Below are 25,169 nucleotides of genomic sequence, written 5' to 3'. Positions count from 1 at the left end.
TTACCTCGATGTCCACCATTGATTTGGATAGCGGGTGCGGTCTGGTCTGGTCCACTGTGACCGATGCCACTGTAGGGCCCTGATCGAGACAAGATGGCGTCCACGCTGTCTGCTCACAAGATGGCGGACCCCACGAGGTCAGGCAAGATGGCGTCCAAGATGGCCGCTCCCACGGCGCACACGCGGCGGTGGCGGGTTTTCCAGCGGGGTTCCCTCTGCACTCCTTCCCGAAGTGTCCCTTCTTACCGCACTTAAAGCAGGTGGTGCCTTTCGCCGGGCACAGGTTTCTGATGTGCTTCGGCTGCCCGCAGAAGTAGCAGTTGGGGCCCCGACACGTCGCAGCTGTCGTAGGGCTTCTGGGGGGAGAGCGGGGCCCCGACGGTGTCGGGCTGCCGGGCGGGGAAGATGCCTTCCAAGATGGCGGCGTCCTTGGTGCACACGTGGTGGCGTGGGCGGCGCGGGCCGAAGAGTAGGCGTCCGAGTTTCTCTGGGCCACATCCAGGGATCGCGCTGTGTCCACAGCCTGTTTCAGGTCCAATCCCGTTTTTTCCAGTAGTCTCTGCCGGATGCAAGTGGAGCTGAGGCCTGCGATAAAGGCATCACGAACAAGCTCGTCAGTGTACACTGCGGCTTTTACATCTTGGCACTTGCAGTCTTTGCCAAGCGTTTTCAGGGTGACTAGGAACTCATCCAGCGATTCCCCAGGTCGCTGTGTGCGAGTAGCGAGCAGATGCCTAGCGTACACCTCATTCGTAGGCTGCTGGTAATGCACCTTTAGGATGTCGCAGGCGGCCGGGTACGTGTCGGCGTCTTGGCTGAGGGGGTAAACCCGGTGGCTTACCCAATTCCGCAGGATTCCGAGTTTCATGCTCTCAGCGTCTGTAGCGCCTGTGATGGCTGCGGAATTGTCCAGGAAGAATTCCATACACTTAAACTAGTGTCCGAATCGTGCCGATGCGTCCGAAGCATGCGGGTCCAAATCCAAACGTTCGGGTTTCAAGAGTTGGTCCATTGCGTTGAAAATTGAGTTAATAAAATTGATGTGCCTCAATGAATCCGAGACTCGACGTTAACGGAGCAGAGCAAGGCTTTTATTAACTCAGAAAGTAATACACATTGGAGAAGTGTCTCTCATCCAGAAATCTGCTGTACTGCTGTGAGACACGCTGGGGCTTGCTTAAGTAGGGGCCAGGTATGGGCGGAGCCCTACACACAATACAATACAGGTAAGGAAATGACACTGAAACTAAACTAAACACAGGGAATACAGTGCCTGATGAATGGCATATTTCATCTGGGTTTAATATGTCATCTAAAGGATGGCACCTCCAACAGTGCAGCACTGTCTCACTACTGCACTGAAGTGCCAGTCTAGAGTATGTGCTCAAATCTCTGGAATAGCCTTGAACCCTCAACCTTCTGACTTAGAGGCAAACGTGCTACCACTGAACCAAAGCTGGCACCCTGGCAGTACTAACAGTAGTACCACAGTCTTGGGGATGGATTTACTCCTTAATATAGAAAGGTTCTTAGTCCAAATTGCTCGTGTGTGAAGTTCTCCGATAAACCAAGTGGTCTCTCGGACAGTGGTGGCATATAGCTTGCAGCACGCTGTAAATGTCCATTAGGTGTGTATGCAAGAGGCAACAAAAGAATGCTCTTTATGGAAATACCACTGGACATTCAAGCACAGATAGTGTTGTGTATGTACCTTTAAGGGAATAACTGGTCTCAGACTGCAGTACCGGTAGTGACCACCCCTGTATAAAAGGCCCTAGCAGGCTTCTGTAGTTTCAGTTTCCAGGTTGTCTCCATTCAGTAAAGACTTGTTATAATCAACTCCTGCAGTCCGTGTCTCAATTATACACGGACATAATACTGGCGACGAGTAAGAAACAAACTTACCTGCAACTCGGCAGCACCTCAGACGACGTTATTGAAGGTCGAAGCCAGAAGAAAGAAAAAAAAATAATCCAAAGAAACTTGAGAAATGGGCGTCGACCATGGGCAGCCGCCCTCCAAATCATCGGATTGAAAAGTGCAGGAGAGACTGTCGAGAGCCAGGCTTGGTTCTCCAGTCTGTGGTTTCCCAGCTAATCGGGCTGGTGGCAGGTAGTGCACTGATCCTTCCTGGGCTGCGGCGGGCTAGAGCTCGATCGGGTGGCTCTGCAACGGGGCCGGGCAGCGAGTCGGGAAGCAAGAGAGAGAGGGTGGAGCACACAGGGCGCGGTCGGTGCTTCGAAGCCGGGCAGCGTTCGGACCTAAGAAGAGGGAGGGAAGTGTCCCAGAGGGTCCGCTCCACGACGGGAACGGTTCTTCAATTAACGGAGCAAATATTGAAGCGCGATAGAAAAATAAAAATACCGCGGAGAACGGCGTTGGCAGCAGCGATCGGGGAGGCGCGAAGACTATAGGGCGTCGCCATTACAGGATAGTAAAATTAATATAATCGCCAGCAACAGCGTTGGCAGCAGCGGCAGCGGCGGGAAAGCGCGGGAGGTGCCATCTTAACTCGGCGGGGAAGAAGGAAAAGCGCGGGAGGCACCATTTTGATCCATCGGGGACGAAGGCAAAGCGCGGGAGGCGCCATCTTAGATTTTCAAGATGCCAAAGACTGGCGCTAGCACTGCCTTCGATAATGCAATAGAAGACTGGACCACGTATGTGGAAAGAGTCGAGGTATATTGCGAGGCAAACGAAATAGCCGATGAGAAAAAGGCATCGGTATTGCTAAATTTAATGGGCGCAAGAACGTACGGCCTATTGCGGGACCTGATTACTCCAGCCAAACCGAAGGCGAAGAGTTTTAACAAAATTGTTGATATCCTACAGGAACACCTAAATCCTACACCGCATTCCACAGGAGAAATCAGCATAAAAATGAGAGCAATGCTGATTACCTTACGGAACTACGCAAGCTATCAAAGCACTGCCAGTTCGGAGCAGGACTGGCAGATACCTTACGGGACAAATTTGTCTGTGGACTCCTGAGGGAAGGAACCCAGAAGAGGTTACTCTCAGAGAAAGAGCTGACGCTAGATAAGGCTTTCAGCGTGGCAGTATCGTGCGAAGCAGCAGCAAGGGGAGCTGCGGAAATACAACAAAAGCCACAGGAATACGGCACCCACGAAATGACACGGGGATTTGCAAAATGTTATCGCTGCGGCAGAACAAACCATGACCAGAAGGACTGCTGGTCCAAGGACAAAATATGCAGGCAATGCGGAAAGATGGGACACATTGCATGAGTTTGCAGGTCTGGGAAGAAGACCAACGACAACAAAAAGGCTACTGAGGAACCATACAGGAAAGTACAAAAGATGACGGACAGTAGTTCCGAAGACCAGATGAGCGATAGTGAATCCGGGAACAAGAGACTAAGCTGTCTCAAACTTCACAACGTAATCGCAAAAGAGGATCACCAAACCATTTGGGTCACCCTCACGATAGCAGGGTCCCAAGTCAAAATGGAATTGGATACAGGATCAGCTCTAACCGTCATGAATCGACGAGACTACGAGCGGCTATTCTCACACATACCCTTGAGAGAGACATCCATTGTCTTGAGGACGTATACGGGGCAAAAAGTATACCCCAGTGGAAAAATAAGGGTGCCTGTCGAATACAATGGCAAGAAAATACGGAAATTGTATCTCTACATTCTGCAAGATGGTGGACCACCGTTATTGGGACGTGAATGGATCAGAAAGATAAGTTTAGACTGGCACTCCATTCAGGCACTGACGGTGGCTGGTAAAAAGGATGACGACGTCACTCCTGGACGATTGTCAACAATCTTAGCTGACGCCAAAGAGGTATTTCAACAAGAACTGGGCACTCTTAAAGGCGTAACCGCCTCGATAAAAATAGAGGAGAATGCAATTCCCAAGTTTTTCAAAGCAAGACCGGTACCATATGCAATTCGCCCAGCCGTCGAGGCAGAGCTGGAGAATCTGGAGAATGCAGGCGTGTTATCTAAGGTAGACTGGAGCGAGTGGGCGACACCCATCGTTCCTGTCATGAAGAAAACGTTAAACAATAAGTCTGAGGAGCCAAGGAAGGTTCGCATCTGTGGGGACTTCAAGGTGACTGTGAACCCAGTCCTTCACACAGTACAATATCCTCTTCCAAGGATAGAAGATATCTTCGCCTCACTGTCTGGAGGGAAGCGTTTTACAAAAATTGACCTAGCACAAGCATATTTGCAGATGGAGGTTGAAGAATCCTCCAGGAAGTATCTCATGATAAACACTCACAAAGGTCTTTACCAGTATAATCGACTGGTATTCGGAGTAGCATCGGCTCCGGCGATATGGCAGAGAGCGATGGAACAAGTCCTGCAAGGGATTCCGGGGACTCAGTGTTACTTGGACGACATCCTAGTGACAGGTGAAGATGACAGTGAACATCTTGCCAACCTAGAGCAGGTGCTCACTAGACTACGTGAACATGGGCTACGAGCCAATCGCCCCAAGTGCGAGTTTTTTAAGAAACAGATATCGTATTGTGGCCACGTGATTGATGAAGAGGGGTTGCATAAATCCCCTGACAAAATTGAGGCGGTAGTTAAGGCTCCAGCGCCTGAAAATGTGTCGCAACTGAGGTCATTCCTCGGATTGGTGAATTACTACCATAAGTTTTTGCCGAATTTGTCCACAATTCTGCATCCACTGAACGCCCTACTACGAATGGGAGTAGCTTGGAAATGGAGCGATGAATGTAAGCGGGCCTTTCAGAAGAGTAAGGACCTAATCACTTCAAGAGAAGTATTGGCTCACTACAACCCATCACTACTGATAAGACTGGCGTGTGATGCGTCTCCCTACGGCATTGGGGCGGTACTGTCACATAAATTCCTTGATGGTTCAGAGAGGCCGATAGCTTTTGCGTCATACTCGTTAACTTCAGCCGAGCGTAACTACGCCCAGATTGACAGAGAGGCCCTCAGCCTGGTGTGGGGGGTGAAGAAGTTCAATCACTACCTGCACGGTCAGAAATTTACTCGACTAACTGATCATCAACCTCTCGTCTCCATTTTCAACCCTCAGAAGGGCGTACCAATAATGACGGCACAACGGCTACAGAGGTGGTCCCTTTTCCTAGGGGCACACCAATATGACATTGAGTACAAAGGAACTAAACAGCATGGGAATGCTGATGGATTGTCGCGCCTACCGTTGCCGACGGTGGAAGAAGAACTGGCAGTGGATCCAGTGGAGTTATTCCACTCGACTATAGTCGAATGTCTCCCTGTGACGAATGCAAACATAGAAAAGGAAACACGAAATGACCCGACACTCTCCTGGGTCTATGATTTAACGGTGAAGGGATGGCCAGCACATGGCGAACCACTGCTGCCAGCATTCTCGCCGAGAAGAGAACAGCTGTCAGTGTGCAGAGGAACTTTGATGTGTGGATCCAGAGTAGTAATTCCACCCAAATTGAAGGATAGAGTGCTCAATGAGCTTCATGAGGGTCATCTGGGAGGGGTAAAAATGAAGAACTTAGCCAGAGCGTTTGTGTGGTGGCCGGGAATCGATAGAGAAATCGAAGAGATGACCAAGAGCTGTACAGGATGCCAGAAGGTCCAAAACGCCCCACCACAAGCCCCTCTACATCCATGGGAGTGGCCCTCATCTCCATGGCAAAGGGTGCACGTTGATTTTGCTGGTCCCTTTATGGACTCGATGTTTTTAATTGCGGTGGATGCACATTCAAAGTGGCCAGAGGTAATAAAAATGTCCTCAACCACCACAGAAAAAACTATCACAGTCTTACGAACCATATTCACCAGGAATGGGCTGCCTGAACAGATTTGCTCTGACAATGGACCACAGTTTGTGTCTGAAGAGTTCCGGAGGTTCTTAAAGAACAATGGTGTTAAGCATTACACATCCGCCCCATATCATCCAGCCACTAATGGATTGGCCGAGAGGTTTGTTCAAACATTCAAGAAGGCTATCAAGGCAATGTGTAATGAAGATATACCCCTACAACACAAGGTGGATAACTTCTTGTTTGCCTACCGGAATGCGACACATGCGGTTACCAACCAAACTCCAGCCATGGTGTTCTTCAATCGAAGACTACGATGCCACTTGGATTTGGTTAAGCCAAACGTCAGAAGAGATGTGGAGAACAGGCAGTTTCAGAATATGAATGAAAGGCCGACCAGGAGTTTTAAGATAGGTCAACCAGTTTTGGCCCGGGACTACCGCACAGAGAAATGGCAGCCAGGAACGATCTGTACACAGCAAGGACCTCTAATGTATACCGTGGACGTTGGAGAGAGCATTGTAAGACGCCATGCTGACCAGATTCTAGAGTCACTGGAAAACGGCAACTCCACACCACGATCTGATACACCTGGCGATGAAACCGAAGTACCAATTGCATCTACCGCAGAATCGGTGATATTGGAAGCAGACGAACCAAACAACGACATTGATCCTGACTCAACCTTGCCAGAAGAACCTGATATCCCAAAGAGGCGTTATCCAGACAGAATCAGGAAGCCTCCTCAAAAACTGAACTTATAATTGCTTAACTTCAACCAATGTATCTAGCAACTGTAATTGTAATTGTAATTAGTTATTATTTAGTTGTTAAATGAATGTTATGTACTGTTTATCTAAAAGGGGAGGAACTGTTGTGTATGTACCTTTAAGGGAATAACTAGTCTCAGACTGCAGTACCGGCAGTGACCACCCCTGTATAAAAGGCCCTAGCAGGCTTCTGTAGTTTCAGTTTCCAGGTTGTCTCCATTCAGTAAAGACTTGTTATAATCAACTCCTGCAGTCCGTGTCTCAATTATACACGGACATAATAGATAGTTTTACAAAAACTAGAGGCAAAAAGTTCCACAACTTTTAGTTAAACTAAAATAGTAGCTCACGGTTCCTGCAAGGTTTTCCCGAGCAGAATCCATTCAATTGATATAGCACTACCCCCCTTTAGAGTGCTAGAAACAGTGTTTGTTCTACTTTATTGCGAGAGTTTTGTTTTGCATGTCATTGTTGACACACAGTGAGAGCATGGCATGTTGTTTACAGCAGCACTGTGATGGCAATCTTACAAATGATTTTAAATATAATTTAGATCCTGTCAGTGAATCCTGAAAATATTCCAAATGTACTCTAATCTGAATACCTTTAGATTAAGCTAACATCAAGTGCTGAGCTCTGTATTAAAAAAAATCAGCTGTTCCTATTTGGGAAAGTAAACAAAAAGGACTATCCTGCAGGCTCTCCACCCTGTAAGCTCAGTGGTAGTCCATCAAGAAAAATGTTGGTTTGTAACCTTTCCCATCTATTTTTTCTTTTCCCACTGTCCTCCTGCAATCAAGCAATGTCCTCTCACAGGAACCAGCTGCCACATCTGCCGTGTCTTTGTAAGCACCGCCAGTACTCCCCTGGGTTCTGCTTTGGTTTTCTGGGTTAGTCTATGTGCGCACTCCTTTTGGTTCAGCACGGTAACTCTGTTCAGAACTGCACCAGATGATGTGATTGATCGCTTGGGAATCCAGGACAAAGCAAGGTGGCGAGGTCATCGTGCGCTGGGTTTAAGGTGGGACTGGTGACCCAGAGCCCATACCAGGACCCTTTGGGACTGTTTGCTTTATCATTTCAAGTAGGTTCATCCTATGCACAGAAATTGCAAAATGTCACCCTGTCGTACAGTGCTGCATAATGGAAATACTGAAAATAAATGGAGATAGCCCTTCAACTACAGATAACATGCTGTTTTGTGTTGCAAATTGGGTTTGCACATTTATGTTAAAGTTTTTAAACCAGACATGCTATCCTGCCATGTCACAGAGGTCATCAAATTAATGTCACATGATCACCTGCATATATCCCTTCTTAAATATTTTAGAATGTTGAACATTGAGACACCCATGGGCCACTCTCAGACATCAGGAAGCATTTTTTCACACAAACGGTAGCGGAAATCTGGAACTCATTCCCCCCAAAAGGCTATGGATGCTGAGGGCCAATTGAAATTTTCAAGACTGAGATTGATGGATTTTTGTTGGGTAAGGGTATCAAGGGTTATGGAGCAAAGATGGGTAAATGGAGTTGAGGTACAGATCAGCCATGATCTAACTGAATGGAATAACAGGCTCAAGGAGCTCAAGGCCTACTTCTGTTGTTATCCCAGTGAAACATACACCACGGCAAAAACACAGGCCTGGGAGCTATCGTCTGTCTGCCCTCTCTGCCAGAGAATAATGAGAGCCATGTGAAGGAAACAAAAAACATTTTAAAAAACATGCACAGCTACTACATTAAAATCTAATGCCTTTAGAGTTGTTTTAAATGTATAATTTGTTGTTTTGCTCCTATAAACAATCCAATCTGTTACATTTTCTGTTACCCCCCCTCAGAAAAAAATTCCTATGTTCATGGCTATTTTTAAGGAGCAACATCAATGTTCACTGACAGTCCCTTCAAGAGCAAAACTCAGTTGCATGCATGGAGTTATTTTGTTAAATTTGTTTACTTATTTCGTTTTGGCAAAGATTTTCAGGACAGTGGTTAATAAATGCATTGCTGGCCAACCAGGCTGTCTTTTCAAAAAACTGACCTGGCTAGCTGTCATCCTGAACTGCATGTGCCTCAAATTAATAAATTACAAGAGTTCCGGAATATCTCTCCCTAAACTCCCACAACAATGGGAGCACCGCCTGAAACTGGGTTTTCTGTAAAGGCCTAAAGTGAACACAGCCAAACAAGCAGTATAACACAGACACAAACTCCACTAGGTGGCACTAAACTAAATGATTCTGTTGCAGTAATCTGTGCCTCTGCAACATGTGCACAATGCTGTTTAAGAGTAGAGAAACATCATTTAAAATTTCAAAACGCCATACAAACTAGATGGCTCCAAGTTCAATCCCTGGTCTTCAATGGAGGCCACAATTGCCTTCAGTGCCTCTGGGTTTAGGAAAGGGAAATATCAGCCAGGGTTCCTGCTTCTGGTCACTCTTCATTGACTTGTATTGGGAAGTAGATACAGTGGATGCCATGCGAGAATAGGATTAGGTGTAGTTGCGATGACCCACGGTCAAACACCCCACAGACATAACTGTCTAGGCTGATTGAGGTATCATTTGAAACTTTGATAAAGATGATATTAACTGTATACTTTAACGACACTTTTGTGATCGACTGGGAATCAGTTTGAAGTTTGTTCAAACGTACTTCACTTAGGACTCTTAACAGTCACCAGAGATGAGGCTTGTGTGCCATCTCCCTGGTCTGGGCTCAAACCCAAGGTCTTGAAGCAAGGATGGCACTGGAACACCTTGCACTTGTACTGGTATAAAACTGTATTCAGCACTGATGCAGAATACTCTTCAGAATTAACATAGGGTGAAACTAAAGTGACTATTGGGTCCTTTTCTGTCCATGCAAAATACTAACTTGATTTTCAGCTATGAAGGACATTTTATAATGCTGATTATTTTTGGATGTAGCAATATTTAAAAAGTCTCTATTCTTCATGAAAGAGCATTTGGAAAACTTTTGTCATTTGCTCATGAACACACATGCAGCAACATAAATTATAGTGAAAGGCATCATTGTCTCATTTGCCTGTGATGTCATCTTGCCTTAAGAGCCAAATGGCTGTTTGGTTCTTGTCCCTCTCCTTAAAAAAGACTTATCAAAGGCTCCTGAAGACAGTCCCTTTAAATTTTCCATACTAGGAAGATCAATTAAGGCCAAAAGCAAATGTTGATTTTATTCTTTGCAAGTTTGCATCCTCAGGATGATCAGAATTGGAGAGGATTACAAATATGCATAATGGCTGTTTCAGACAAACATGGAAGAGTGTTGCAATTTACTTTATTTTTGTGAACAAAGAATAATCCTTCTGCAGGCTACAGTTTACTTTCAAGAAGGTCTGATGCACCTGGTCAGCTGGCCCTCCATTTCAAGCAGAGTGACAGATGCTAATGATTGTTATCATGGTTGTTAAGGAACCACACACACTGCCTGGAAAAGGGAACCTGCATAGCCACAGTTCTGTGACGGGTTTTGATTTGTGATTAGTGATTCCCAAAATTAGCAGTTCGATCAATAGACTAATTATTAGTGTGCTGGATCAGCTGCCTTCCCATATTTTGTATTCATCATAACAAATACGTTAACATTACCTTTGCCAGTCTCTGGAGGGAAAAATAGATGAAGAATATATAATAGTCTCTTAGCACTGACCTTACAATCTCTTTTCTTTCAGTACTTCAGACTTTTACAATAACTCACCTCTCCTTCTCTGGGCCACGGCCTTCCATTTTGTGTATATTTGCTTTGATTCTGTCTTTTCTTCTGCCCTCCATCAGCAAATTTGCACAGCAAAGGCTCACTGGGGGCTGAAAAGACAAACAGCCAAGGCCACATTAGCAACAGTGAAGTGATTATATCAGCAGAAGTACTTTTTTTGTGTTGTTGAATTCTTTTGAAGTACAGCTTGTTAAAACAGATAGTCTGAGCCCCTTCACGCTAGGGGCCAACAGCCGTGTGTACTGCTCAAACTTCAAAACATGGGTGAGGAGTACAAGAACTTAGATTATTCCACGCCCATGACTGACAAATTCCTGCAAATATTAAAAAAGATAAGGTGTCCTACAGGGCAGATGAGGGTTACCCACCTGTGTTTCTGGATAAATCTGCTGGCGCTTCCATATGTATAGTATGAAAAATACACTAAATATCTTTGAGCAATGCCACTTGCTACAGATTATTTGTCAAATTGTGCTGCACCTTTACAACTGGAATATTCTGAGTTCAAGTTTATTCAGCTATCTGTAGGAAGCTAGTTAATGCTGCTTTCTTTGTTCCCTACTCTGAATACAGTTGGCACAAGATGATAAATCACACTTATGTTTTGTAAAATAGTTTTATATTCACAGATCCAGAAAGTGACTGGCTCTGAAATTTCAAAACATTCAGTGTATACATGAAGCCAAAAGTCTGAACCATTAACATAAGCGCAAACACAATTTCATGAATAGTTTATGGACCCACTTCGATGATTTGTCAATATCTTGTAAATACAAGCAGTCATTTTCTGTCTGTTTTATTAGCTAGTTTATAGAATTGATTGCTGAACCCCCCATTTTGCCGACTAAATTGCAAGCAAACCAACCTCCACCATTATACCACACAACCCAGTGAAAAAGTCAAGTGCATTCCACTTTATGAACATTTGCTTACAGTCCTTCCTCCATTTGTTTACAAACACACAATTCTCTCTCCCACATGGCAGCTGTCTCCCATTCTGCCAGCGCATTTCGCACCTAATCTAGAGCTGTCTTTTGTCTCCACTAGTCCTATCACCATCTCGCCTCATTTTGAATACCTCTTAATGTCTCTTCTCGTTTGTTCTCTCCCAGCCCGGCCTCTTAATCTATTTCATTCCCTGTGCCTCTTTAGTCTTGATAAAGGGTTTTGACCCGAAACGTTGACTCTAATTTCTCTCCACGGATGTTGCCTGGCCTGCTGAGTTTTTTCCAGCATTTTCTGTTATTAACACAACAACATAAATCACATCAGAATGTATCACTGTGTCTCTTGCACATGGTGTCATCGTGGCAAAAATGATGTAGGGCTCTTTTCCCTCCCCAAAAGTTTGGTAAACATGATGTTGTTTAAAACATCAAAATTAGTCCAAGTGTAATTTTTTTTCGGTAGTGCAACAACTTCAGGTAATTATGGTCATTGCAATTCTGTCTTTGCTTAACTTCAATTGAACATATCCTAGTATTGCATTCAGTTATTGATGCATTGGTTAGACAAGACATGCCAAATCTTGGACTACCTCGTATCCTGGCCATCTTTCTGAAGCTACACCTTCTGTCGGACGTGCAAAGGATAGTCTTTTAGAGGTCAAATTCACAGTGGCTGACTTTATATACAGCAATAGCATGTATTAATTAGGCAATAATGGAAAGCGAGATGGGATTATGTAAGGTTTTGCAGTGCCAGTGTTTATAGGTTTCCAAAGAGCTAAAATTAGGAAATTTTTGTGTTCTTGTCAAATACAGCGTAAAGTCATGTATCTGTTGGCTCCAGTACTAGGTTTATAACTTGGAGGCCCAAGTGAGCAGATTTTGGATAACTGGCACCCCACTCTCCATTGAACAGCTCCTCTACAAATACCAACCCCAAATGAGCAGCTTTGTAATAACATTAACCACCCCCACCTTCCCAACTGAGCAGCATCCTGATAATGATAATAATAATAATAATAATCCTGAGAGGAAACATCGAGAGAGACCAAGATGGAAACATCGAGAAAGACTGAGAGGAAACATCGAGAGAGGCCAAGATGGAAACATCGAGAAAGACTGAGAGGAAATACCAAGAGAGAGAGAGGAAACATCGAGAGAGAGAGAGGGGACACATCGAGAGAGACCGAGGGGAAACATCGAGAGAGACCGAGGGGAAACAGGAGAGGCTGCGCATGCGTATCAAACTTACGTTTTTTTTGCAGGTTTTCTCAGGGGGGTAAGTCTCCTGAAGTTACACATATAAAAAGCAGTCGCAAGGCCTGCTTTTTACAAGGTAAGTGGTGAATTAATTAAAATTAAAACATTTTTTCCACAGGTTTATTATTTTTAAATACTTTGAAGAAAGGTAAGTTTATTTTTAGCCCCGTTAGAAAATTAAAAAAAAAATTCAAAAATTTAAATTGTTTAAAATAGTTATTTCATGTAATTTATAGTTTATTTAAAAAATGTGATGATTTTTTAAAATTTATTTGATGATTTAGTGATGTTTTGGGGCTTGTAGTATTTATAAGTTTGACAGCCCTTCCTATCAAACTTCTGAATGAAGCATTCCCTGCTCCGATTGGCTCCCCATGGCCCACGTAATCCCAGGGGACGCATCGAACTAACTGCGCCCCTGGGATACGCAAGCAGTGCGCGCCGGCAGTTGGAGGAGGCCCAGGATCGGAATTCCACGGGGGCCCACAGCTCAATGGCCGGCGCGCAAGGTAAGTGCAGGTCGGGGGCTTACACCCGCGGGAAGCCCTTGACCCGAATTTCTGGGCCAAAAACCATACCCAAGATTTATCCTGAATCTCCACAGCTTTGAGCTTAAATAACAATCAATCATGTGCCTTCTGGAAGTCTAGATAGGGCTTATCGCAGTCCATTAGGGATGTCAAGCAGGTTAGTCAGTCAGGATCATCACCTTCTGACTGTTCATGAAGTTTTTATTGTACAGATAATCTTCAAATTTACACCTGATAATTGATTCCATTATTCTACACAGGCTAGAAGTAGTACTAATGGGTCTGTTGTTGCCTCTGTTTGATTTATCAGCCTTCTAGAATATGGGTGCAGTTTTAGACTGTTTCTGATCTACTGGCACTTCCCCATTGTCCAATGCCATCCTCGTGATGACTGTGAATGCCTCACAAATCTCATCCCTAGTCTCCTTTGCCTCTCTTTAATAAATAACATCTATCCTTGGGAATTGATTGTTTTTGCACCTCCTTAGCCTTTCTAGGACTTCCACTTCATTTGCATCGATGTCATTAGTTTTGCCTGGGTTAACTCTGTTTGGGGAGGGCATGTCACTCATGTCTTCCCTTGTGAATACTAGGAGGAAGTAATCATTCAGAATATTTGCTATCTTGTGCCCATCCTCTGTTTTGACCCGATTTGCATCTTTTAAGGTTCTCACCACTTCTCTGATTACCCCCTTACCGCTGAAGTATTGAAAGAAGTTCTTATAGTTATGCTTTGCGTTTGTAGCAATGCTTTTTCTAGGTTTAGAACATAAGAACATAAGAAATAGGAACAACAGTAGGCCATACGGCCCATCGAGCCTGCTCCGCCATTCAATAAGATACTAGCTGAATGTCTACATCAACACCACTTTCCCACCCTATCCGCATAACCCTTGATTCCCTTACTGCCCAAAATGTATCTCAGTCTTGAATATACTCATCGGCTGAGGCTCCACAGCCCTCTAGGGTAGAGAATTCCAAAGATTCACTACCCTCTGAGTGAAGAAATTTCTCCTCATCTCAGTCTTAAATGGCCAACCCCTTATCCTGAGACTATGTCCCCTAGTTCTAGACTCTCCAGCCAGAGGAAACATTCTCTCAGTATTTAACCTGTCAAACCCGCTAAGAATTTTATACATTTCAAGGAGATCACCTCTCATTCTTCCAAACTTCAGAGAATATAGGTCCATCCTACTCAATCTCTCCTCATAGGACAGCCCTCTCATCCCAGGAATCAATCTAGTGAACCTTCATTGCACCCCCTCTAAGGCAAGTATATCCTTCCTTAGGTAAAGAAACCAAAACTGTATACAATACTCCAGCTGTGGTCTCACCAAGGCCCTATATAATTGCAGCAAGACTTTCCTACTTTTATACTGCAACTCCCTTGGAACAAAGGTTAATATACAATTTGCCTTCCTAATTGCATATCTTTGTCCTTCTAATTACCACCGTAACACGTTTCTGTAAGTTCCTATATTCCTCTTAGTGAACCCCATCCCCTTTCTCCCTGCAGGATTTATAGAGGCCATTTTCCCTCTTTGTTTCACTTTTGATGTGTTTGATTAAACTACTTCAGGTCATCCCTGTTTAGTCTGAGCTTGCTGGTTATTATGCATTAATCCTGCATGCTCAACATTTTATGCCTTTAAAGGTGTTCCAGTTGACCTCTACTAAAGTGTTGTTGAACAAACTCCCCCAATCATGTTGTTTAGATTGTTCTCTAATTAATTTGAACTTAGCCCTTTTCAAGTTATACATCTGGCTCCTGATCTTTGGTGGTTCTGAATCCCAGATCATGTTGTTAAAACCTTGGTAGACTAAAAGCTTGGCCAAAGACATGGGGGGCTAAATTCGGTTGATTTGCACCTCCCGTTAGCGCCATAAGAGGGCACTAACAGGGTGCAAATCAACTAGCGCCTGGGCGCGGCGCCGCTAACGCCTCCCGTGAAATTCAGCGGGAAGTTAGCGATGCCCCGCTCGCCCCCCGACTTACCACTGGACGCTATGTCCGCCGGGGTCAAGGGGGCCTATCTGCGGCCAGGGTGGCACTAGTTAAAGGGGAGGTGGTGGGCAGCCATTTTTGTTGTTGGCCGCCTGCCAGCAACTGCCCCCGTTGCTGTCCGCGGCCCCCGTGAAGCCCCCCCGCGGGGTGCCAGCTGCTCTCCGTGAGCCCGGCACTCCACTTGAGTGCCGGGTTTGTTTGCCGGTACTCCCGATCCCTGGTGGCCCAGCTGGGCGCCGGGACGCGCTGTGCCAGGCCCCTCCCCTTTAATAAGGGGAGGAAGGCCTACAGTACCGCGGCGCAATATGCCACAGCGCCACAAGAGGACTGCGGGGTGCCTCCAGTAGCGCCCCTGCTCCCTCTCGGGGCACTACCTGGGAAACTCGGCCATGGGGGCGCCCCGGCGAAAGGGGGTGCTACCCAATTTTTACCCTATGGGTTTTAAGGTAGGTCTTCAAGGAGGAGAGGGAGGTAGAGAGGCGGAGAGATTTATGTTGGGAATTCCAGAGTTTAGCGCCTAGATGGCTGAAGGCACGGCTAACATTGATGGGGCGAAGGGTACAGAATTCTCAGAGGGCTGTAGGACTGGAGAAATTTACAGAAATAGGGAGGAGTAAGACAATGATGGGATTTAAACACAAGGATGAGAATTTTTAATTTGCCGCAGTAGGGAACCGGGAGACATTGTAGGTCAGCAAGCACAGGGTTGATGGTTGAGTGGGACTTGGTGCGAAATAGGATATGGGCAGCAGAGTTTTGGACGAGCTGAAGCTTATGGAGGGTGGGAAATGGGAGGCCAGCCAGGGGCGTATTGGAATATTCGAGTCTGGAGGTGACAAAAGCATGAATGAGGATTTTGGCAGAAGGTGAGATGAGGTAGGGGCAGAGACGGGCAATATTACAGAGGTGCAAGTAGCTAGTCTTAGTGATGGAGAGGATATGGGGGCAGAAACTCAACTCAGTGTCAAACAGGTTGCTGATGTTGCAAACAATTTGGTCCAACCTAAGCTAGTGGTTGGGGAGGGGGGATGCAATCAGTGGCGAGGGTATGGAGTTTGTGGCAGGGGCTGAAGACACAACGACAATCTCGGTGTCTTCCTCTGTGAGCTTTTATCCTTCTGATTTATTGGACCGTGCCTGGAATCTATAAGTTAAAGTAATCTCTTGGGTAGTTGAATTTCTTACCTTTATTGTGTACTAATTTAAGCAGTAGCCAAATGATATCATGAAAGACACCAGCAGAGCCTCTGGCTGAAGCCAGGTGATCTGCATCCAGTAAGGCATATTGGGGGAAAAATTCAGTTGCTTTGCACCTCCTGTTAGGGCGCTAATGGGGCGCAAAGCAACTAGCGTCTGGGCGCGGCGATGTTTGTGCCGCTCGCAAAATTGACCAGACATTTCGCAGCAGCGCTGAACACTACCATCACGGTTTCCTGAGCCCACAGATCGTGACATCAGTCGATCGTGCAACGCCCCGGTAGCACCCGTGTCCGAATATTGAGTGGCGCCCCCTGCCTTACCACCTGCCGCTAGCAAGGACAGGTTGAGGGGAGCGTTTTGCAGTCGGGAAGGGACTGGGGGAGCGTAATTTAAAGGCGACCACTTCCTGCCTTTTTTTGTCGGCGACATTTTTGCACCACGCATTCTGAGAGAGAGGGAGAGACTGACTTCTGGAGTGATTCAATGCTGTGTGAAGGAGTTTTGGGTACTGAGCAGTACTTTGCAGGTTCATTTTGATTTGACCTTCCTTGCATCGATTTAGAAGAGACTGTGGGAACTGCACTCAGCTCTTTCCCTGGGCCTCTCCATTGTTCTTTCCAGCAGATTTAATGTACAGGTCTCGCCAAGCCGAGATTCAAGACTGCAATGAGCAGGGTGTGGATGGAGAGCAAGATCGACCCTCCCCTTTATGAAGCGGCCGGCACCAGTGTGTCTGTGTTCCACTGCTGACTGACATCACATGAGCTTTGCCAGCACTCTGAGGTAGCGCTTCACTCCTCGGCGTTAGCGCCTCGCTCCTCGGCGTTAGCGCCTTAAGAGAGCTGTGTAGCGTCTGATTTAGCGCTCCAATCACCTCCAGATAGAAGCCAAGTTTGCAGTCGGAGGCGATAATTAGCCCCAGGCGCTAAACTTTGCGCCCGGCCGATAATTGCGCCCCAAACGGAGTGATACCGAATTTCTCCCCTATCAAGTCAACATGAGATGAATGAGAAGGCAGATACTGCGCTTGGCAGATTGATGTATTTAATATTACAAAAGGATCTGTATGCTAATTTATTAATGTGATTTTTTTGAAAATTCTGAGAGGCAGGGAATACAATACTGCCTGCTTTCTCAATGAAGGGATGACATACAGCAAAGCTAGATCCTAAGCAGGAATAATTACAATATGGAAAGCAAAAAAAAAATTAAATAAAAGCCACTGAACCAGTTACCTTGCAATGAATCTACAGAACCCTTAATGTTGACTAAGCATGCTCAGAACGGTATAAGTGGAGTTATCACCGAAAGGTCACCGAAGTTACAGCCACTAATCAGGAGAACCCCCCACCTCAGGAAATTCCTGGCCAATATATATACCTTATATATTTGAATTTCCAACCCCAGCCCGCCCCAGTCCCCCAACAATGCAGGCATTTTTTGTTACAGTACTTCCATAAGGCAATATTACTAAAAATCACAGGACATCTATTGTATGGCCAGCTAAAGATACCGACAGCTTAAATGTCACTAGCTGGATTGCGCCAACTGTAAAGTCTAAATTACACCAGCACAAAGACAGCTGCACTAGCCACTGACACTTCCAATCTCTGTTGTGGAAGCCTGATGGAGTAATTAGAAATCGTATTAGCTTTCAAACTGGATTTTAACTGAAGACTCCAAATACGGAGGACAGTATTTTGTAAACACTTTCAATGCATTTTGCAAGGCAGATCCATTGACCTAATTTAGTTAAATCAATTGTAAAAGCTGATGTTTCTCCTTTAATGAAGACAACCATACCTTACAGTGCCCACGATGAGAACTAATACCATGCAGCAAGGCAAAAAACATTGGATTATTCTCAGTCTGCATTCAAAAATACATTAAAAATTGAGGCTGGACAGTCACCCAAACTCAATACAAAATTTCCAGTGTATTCTACTGATTTCTCAGTGCTGGTTAAAAGATTAGCATAAGTGTCAGTGATATGAGAAGGAAAAGTCCATTGCCTGATTTATTTCTGTAAACTTAATCTTAGTGGGACTTTTTACAAAACCAAAGGCTTGTGAGCTAATCAGAAGGATTATGTTCCAGCGTCTGATTTATTCATGCACTTAAAGGACCTGATTTTCTCCTCTATAAATTCCGATGTAAAATTGAGCAGATCTCTTTGCACTCAGTTGCAATGTGCATCTGTGGCCACATTTTTTAATTTCAGATCTGTATGCAGTGAAGGCTGTGCACAAGTCCATTCAAATATAACACTTCCGTGTACATTTGAAGCAGTATTGGCAATTGCTTAAATACTGTGCACAAAAAAGAGATTGTCCTGCACTGAGCAAGGACTGGACTGTGGTTATATAGTTCAACAAGAAATATAATGCTATCTGAATTGTAACATTAATGGGCCTGTTTTCCAAGTACGCACTTCTGACGGGAAGCCTCACTTGCCAGATGTACATATTATGCCTGCAATTTCCCAATGTGTGTGACAGGCAGGCACGGCTCCCTGCCAGCAGTGCACAGAGAAATCCGACGTACACGTCTCCCATAGTGGAGTGTTGCTAAAAGTAACGTTTTTTCACAAAATGTCTGTTGTCTATGGATGGAGACAAACTCATTCAGAAATGACAGCATGTATTGCACCAATAATTAAACCATGGTTGAAAGGTGGGACAAAGATGAAAGCATGCACAGAAGAATCGTGGCTCACTTTCACACCAGCTGAACATCTGCCACACATCTTTGAAAAGTAAGACTGTTCAGTTCAATTTGGCCGGAATTTTATCTTGGAGGCGGCTAGGGAGCGGGTGGTGGGAAGGCTGCAATGTGGCCGGGAAATCCGGGAGAACAGGTTTCCCTCAGGCCCTGCCAAATTTAATGGCAGGGCCTGACTAACATTTAGCTTCTCAGTTTTCCACCCGCAGCCAACCAGGTGGAGAGGCTGGATGGCTGGCTGTCGGGCGGGTACGCTTGCAGCATCAGGCTGCAGAGAGGAGGGAGGGGCGGATCGGGGGGAGTTCGAAGGATAGAGATCATGGAGGGATTGAAGGATGGAGATCGTGGAGGGGTCGAAGGATGAAGATCGTGGAAGGATCGAAAGATGGAGATCGTGGAGGGGTCGAAGGATGAAGATCGTGGAAGGATCGAAGGATGAAGATCGTGGAGGGGTCGAAGGATGGAGATCGTGGAGGGGTCGAAGGATGGAGATCGTGGAGGGGTCGAAGGATGGAGATCGTGGAGGGGTCGAAGGATGAAGATCGTGGAGGGGTCGAAGGATGGAGATCGTGGAGGGGTCGAAGGAAAAAGATCGTGGAGGGGTCGAAGGATGGAGATCGTGGAGGGGTCGAAGGATGGAGATCGTGGAGGGGTCGAAGGATGGAGATCGTGGAGGGGTCGAAGGATGGAGATCGTGGAGGGGTCGAAGGATGGAGATCGTGGAGGGGTCGAAGGATGGAGATCGTGGAGGGGTCGAAGGATGGAGATCATGGAGGGGTCGAAGGATGGAGATCGTGGAGGGGTTGAAGGATGAAGATCGCGGAAGGATCGAAGGATGGAGATCGTGGAGGGGTTGAAGGAAAAAGATCATGGAGGGGTCGAAGGATGGAGATCGTGGAGGGGTCGAAGGATGAAGATCGTGGAAGGATCGAAGGATGAAGATCATGGAGGGGTCGAAGGATGGAGATCGTGGAGGGGTCGAAGGATGAAGATCGTGGAGGGGTCGAAGGATGAAGATCATGGAGGGGTCGAAGGATGAAGATCATGGAAGGGTCGAAGAATGAAGATCATGGAGGGGTCGAAGGATGGAGATCGTGGAGGGGTCGAAGGATGGAGATCGTGGAGGGGTCGAAGGATGGAGATCGTGGAAATCTCAGAAGGCTGAAGGTTGGAGGGGGAGCCAGAGGTGGGAATCAAAGGCCGTAGAGGGGATCGGTAGCCTCTTGGTGGGAGTCGGAGGCCTCAGGGTGAGGGGGTGGGGGGGGGGAAAGATCGGGGGAAGATCAGAATGGTCGGGGAGTGGGTCTGATCGCGGGCAGTTGGCAAGGCAGGAATGTTGGATCCAGCAGGTAAGTGGAAAGGCACTTGCCTCCTGGATGCAGCAGTCCTCGCCTTCCTTTAGTTAGCGGGTTCCCTGAGGCCAGGGAAACCCGCCCACCCACAGTTAAATTTAAATTAGAGCTTCAAAATGAGGCATGCAGCCTGATTATAATAATTAAAGTGCCAACCTGCCTCCTAGGAGTGAGTGACCACCCGACCCTGTCCCGTCTCCATTAAAACCGACAGTGGGTAGGTTGGGGTCGGAATTCAGATTTTTAAAACTTTACCCTCCCACCCGACCCCAATCTACCCATTTTTTGGGGTTAAAATTCCCCCTAGAGTGAGCCAATTTGCACATTGGCCATCCCTTAGTATCTGAATAGTAATTCTGAATGGTTTATTTTCACAAAGTAAGGTGATAACCCCTTCAGTATCTAATGCATGTCCCAGCAACCCTTCAGTCAGTACCACAATCAGATTTGAATACCATCACAAAAGCTCCGTTCCTTTCTATTCGCTAAAATAGGATTTCAATACTTTCACAAAGCCATCCTGCATTGTTAGGTTAGTACAAATGAAAATCAATCATTGAACCAGCTCCTATATGCATTCTCTTTCTTGAGAAGCTTTGTCCATAGGATTTAGGTTCAGTTCAAAAACTCCAAAGGGGCAAAATTGATCAACAGCAGTAGCGCAAAACTTGCTGATAGTAAATTGGCAATCCATTTTGCAACCTGCAGTCTTTCCCTTTCTATTGACTTCAATAGAAAAGAAAATCGGATGTGGTATTAAATGGGCTGCCGATTCACTATCAATTGTTTGCACTACTGCTCAACATCGATAGTTCTAAAATGTGGACATATTTGCTCTGTTGCCTTAAAGATAACATATTCTGGTGAGGGTGTTCTAATGCGGTTATAGTGCAGGTAAGGGTATAATACCACAAGCGCTTGCATGATGGTGCAAGCAAGGAATGTGAGGTTATAGAGGACACGCACAGCCATGAAGTGAGAGTTTTAGACTCTGCATTTATGCATTCAAACTTATGCAATACTACTTGCAGTCCTGCTGAATGTTCTGCTATCAAAAGAGCTGGTAGGACAAGCACTACTTTCAATCTGTAGAAAACAGAACAGCAATGCAGCATCTGTCCAAATTTTCATTTAAAAAGTGAAAAACTGCACATGAAAGGCAGGTTTCATATTGATAGCAGTATACTATAACTGTATAGTATTTTCTGTTGTTATTTCAGATTTCCAGCATCCGCAGTATTTTGCTATTATACTATAACTGTCACTGATGTGAGGCCTGCCTTTTACTTAACTACAGTTGGCAAAATGAACAATGTGAGACAATCTGCTGGAAATTGATTTTCTTATATCAATATGAGCTGACATCAGCAGCATTATCCAGCACTTCTCATGTTAAAACAATTAGCATTTCAGTTCAGAGTCAACAGAGCTGTACTGATGCAGCATTACATTTCTTGGAGGTACTTTCAACACAGTAAAATGCAAGATCTAGGCACTTACCTAACAGATAGTAACTATGTCATGAAGCACTGAGAAATTATACATACCTGAATACCAGAAATTAATTCAATTAAGTTATAGCCTATCAGGCAGCCCATACATCCAATTATAATAAAGCTTAATATAGGCAGAACTCTATATTAATTGTATCAGTATCAATGTTGGCACAACACGAATAGAAATCAATGCCAGAGTGCAAATGGGTTATTTTATGATGTGCCATTTGATTTGAACAGATGGGGGGAGAAATTCAGTATCACCATGTTTGGGCCGTTATACTCGAGCGGGTGCGAAATTTAGCGCCCGGCGCAAATTATCACCACCTACAGCTAAATTGACCTGCTTCGCCCCAGGAGGTGCTTGGAGCGCTAAAACAGGCGCTGCACGACTGTCCTAAGGCGCTAAGCCGGAGAAGCGAGGCGCTACCACCGAGGGCTGGCGCAGCGCAGGTGCGGCCAGTTAGCGATTGCACGCAGACACGCTGGTGCCGGTCAGCTCTTAAAGGGGAGGGTCGATCTTGGATTGCAGCCACACCCTGCACATCGGAGCCCTGATTCTCGGCCTGGACAGACCTGCTGCCGCATTCTAACACCTAGGACCATGGAGAGGGCCAGGGAGCGAGCGCAGTGGTTCAGTGCAGGTTCTGGTTGGCGCGGTGGAGCGCAAGTGATCTATCCTGTTTCCGGACAGTGGCAGGAGGCCGCTGCCCACCGACTATCGCAAAGCTTGGAGGGAGGTGGCTCACAGAGTGACCTCCAGCAGCATGGTGCCTAGGACCCCTGTGCAATGCAGGAAGAAGTTCAACGACCTCACTCGGGTTGTCAGGGTGAGTACCCTTTTCAGTATCCTCTTCATCCCTGCATGTGCATCTCACTTTATGGCCAAAGAGTCCTGAAAGCCCCAGTGCCCAGCCCTCAGCCAACACCTATGGGCCTTTCATGAAACTCACATGCACATTCAGCACTTTACACACTGTAAGGGCTATTCGACCATGGGAGGCAGTGCAGCCAAGATCAGGGCTTCACACTGTAAGGGCTATTCGACCATGGGAGGCAGTGCAGCCAAGATCAGGGCTTCACACTGTAAGGGCTATTCTACCATGGGAGGCAGTGCAGCCAAGATCAGGGCTTCACACTGTAAGGGCTATTCCACCATGGCAGGCAGTGCAGCCAAGATCAGGGCTTCACGTTGTAAGGGCTATTCTACCATGGGAGGCAGTGCAGCCAAGATCAGGGCTTCACACTGTAAGGGCTATTCGACCATGGGAGGCAGTGCAGCCAAGATCAGGGCTTCACACTGTAAGGGCTATTCCACCATGGGAGGCAGTGCAGCCAAGATCAGGGCTTCACACTGTACTCAGAGCCTGTCCTTTCTCTTGCAGGGCAAGCTGGCCCATAACAGGAGGCAGCAGCAACGGACCGGGGGAGGCCGGCCTCACCTTCAAGACCTCAGCGATCTGGAGCAGCGAGTCCAGCGCGTTACGGCAGGCCGGATGATTGGCCCCGTCGCCACTGGAGATGCCGACCCCGTTCTGGACAGCAATGGTAAGGTCATCACCTTTTTGACCTCTCTCCTTCCACTTGTGCCTCACATCAGCATCCTTTGCCACTATCGAACCAATACAGTGCATTGCAGCACTCATACCTCCCTCGCTGCCGCCTTGTCCTCACACTAAAGCAACTCTTGTACCTCCCTGCTTTCAGATGCTGATTCGCCAGGTGAGGAGGCGGGCCCTCAAGCTGCCACTGTGAGTGATTCTGAAGGCGAGGAGGAAGAGGAAGCCGGACCATCAGTGCCACCCTCAGCCGAGGCAACCCATGGCCATAATGGGGACACGTCTTCCCTGGAGGGGAGCAGGGGCGAAGGGTCTGAGGAGGGTGAAGCTCCGGAGCTCCAGCGGGCTGCAGCAACGCGGGGGGGGGGGGGTGGGGGTTAGGGAAGCTCGGCGGCCTTCTCCCGGGAGGGAGAGTCTGGCCTCCAGTCTTGCTACAGTGAGCGCAGAAGAGGTGCGGCTCCTCGCTCAAATGGTCACCCAGGTGGAGCACAGGCACACTGAGCTCATGGCTGCACTGGCAAGGAGTCTGCAGGAGTTCGGTGCAGCACAGGCAGCACAGGCGGCTTCCACGCAACTGCTTAGTGGTGCAACAAACACTGACTGCTGCCACCCTCGCTGGATCGGGCACGAATCGCCGGGGCCCTCGCCGCGCCGCAGCAGGCCAGCAGTCTGTGCTTCAGCAGATTGCTCTGCATGCTGCAGTGCTGCCCCGTGGGAGAGCCAGTGTGTCGTCCGGCCAGGGAGTGCCTGTCCTCTGTCAGGATGGCAGCATTCCTGCTGCCAACACTGTCACTTCTCCATTGCAGCTGCCACCACCCTTAGGACAGACTGCTGCCGCCCATGCAGAGTTGGAGCAGTCAGCAGCCGGGCCCTCCAGGCCCAGAGCTGGTCCAGGCCATCCCTCAAGGGCATCTGCCGACTCAGGTTCTGACCCTCAGCAGCCTTCCCCCAGCCTTGCTGCAGCCACTGGGGTCCCATTGCGGAGGAGCTGCAGGGTGGGAAGGGGCCAATCTCGCAAGCGAAGCAGATCGCCTTCGAAGGGCAAAAAGTAGGAGGTGTGGCAAAATGCTGTTAATTTTTTTAGTGAAGGCTGAGGATCGTGGTCATTTTTTGTTTACTCTTTTGTTCATAGAAACATAGAAGATAGGAGCAGGAGTAGGCCATTCGGCCCCTCGAGCCTGCTCCGCCATTCAATGAGATCATGGCTGATCATCCAAATTCAGTACCCTGTCCCTGCCTTCTCCCCATATCCCTTGAGCCCTTTAGCCTTAAGAAATATATCCAACTCCTTCTTGAATATATTTAATGAACTGGCCTCCACTGTCCTCTGTGGCAGAGAATTCCACAGGTTCACCACTCTCTGGGTGAAGAAATTCCTCCTCATCTCAGTCCTAATTGGCTTACCCCTTATCCTTAGACTATGACCCCTGGTTCTGGACTCCCCAGCCATCGGGAACATCCTTCCTGTATCTAGTCTGTCCAGGCCTGACAGAATTTTATAGGTTTCGATAAGATCCCCTCTCAATTTTCTAAACTCCAGTGAGTATAAGCCCAATCGACACAATCTCTCCTCATACATCATTTCTGCCATCCCAGGTATCAGCCTGGTGAATCTTCGCTGCACTCCTTCCATGGCAAGAACATCCTTCCTCAGATAAGGCGACCAAAACTGCACACAATACTCAAGGTGCGGTCTCACCAAGGCCCTGTACAACTGCAACAAGACATCCTTGTTCCTGTACTCGAATCCTCTTGCTACGAAGGCTAACATACCATTTGCTTTCTTAACCGCCTGCTGCACCTGCATGCTTAC

At 46.8% G+C, this 25,169-nt stretch overlaps 1 protein-coding gene across 10 annotated transcripts in view; it reads right to left on the bottom strand.

Annotated features, from left to right (window-relative positions):
* The window catches only part of LOC147117523 (RNA-binding motif, single-stranded-interacting protein 3), a 2,125,417-nt gene that overhangs the window by 216,286 nt on the left and 1,883,962 nt on the right, over positions 1–25,169 (bottom strand). For all 10 annotated transcript variants that reach the window (XR_015078466.1, XM_085988580.1, XM_085988577.1 and 7 more), the window contains one exon: positions 10,269–10,375. Coding sequence is in view for 9 of the 10 variants with exons in the window: in XM_085988580.1 (XP_085844706.1) it covers positions 10,269–10,375 (107 nt within the window). In the remaining variant the exon portion in view is untranslated. The remainder of the gene's footprint in view (positions 1–10,268; positions 10,376–25,169) is intronic.

The sequence above is a fragment of the Somniosus microcephalus genome, chromosome 5 (genome assembly GCF_052327205.1).
Source record: "Somniosus microcephalus isolate GS21.2 chromosome 5, FLI_Smic_1.0, whole genome shotgun sequence".
Classification (NCBI taxonomy): Eukaryota; Metazoa; Chordata; class Chondrichthyes; order Squaliformes; family Somniosidae; genus Somniosus; species Somniosus microcephalus.
The sequence above is the reverse complement of the archived record's forward strand: the minus strand, read 5'-3'. Positions and strand labels throughout refer to the sequence as shown.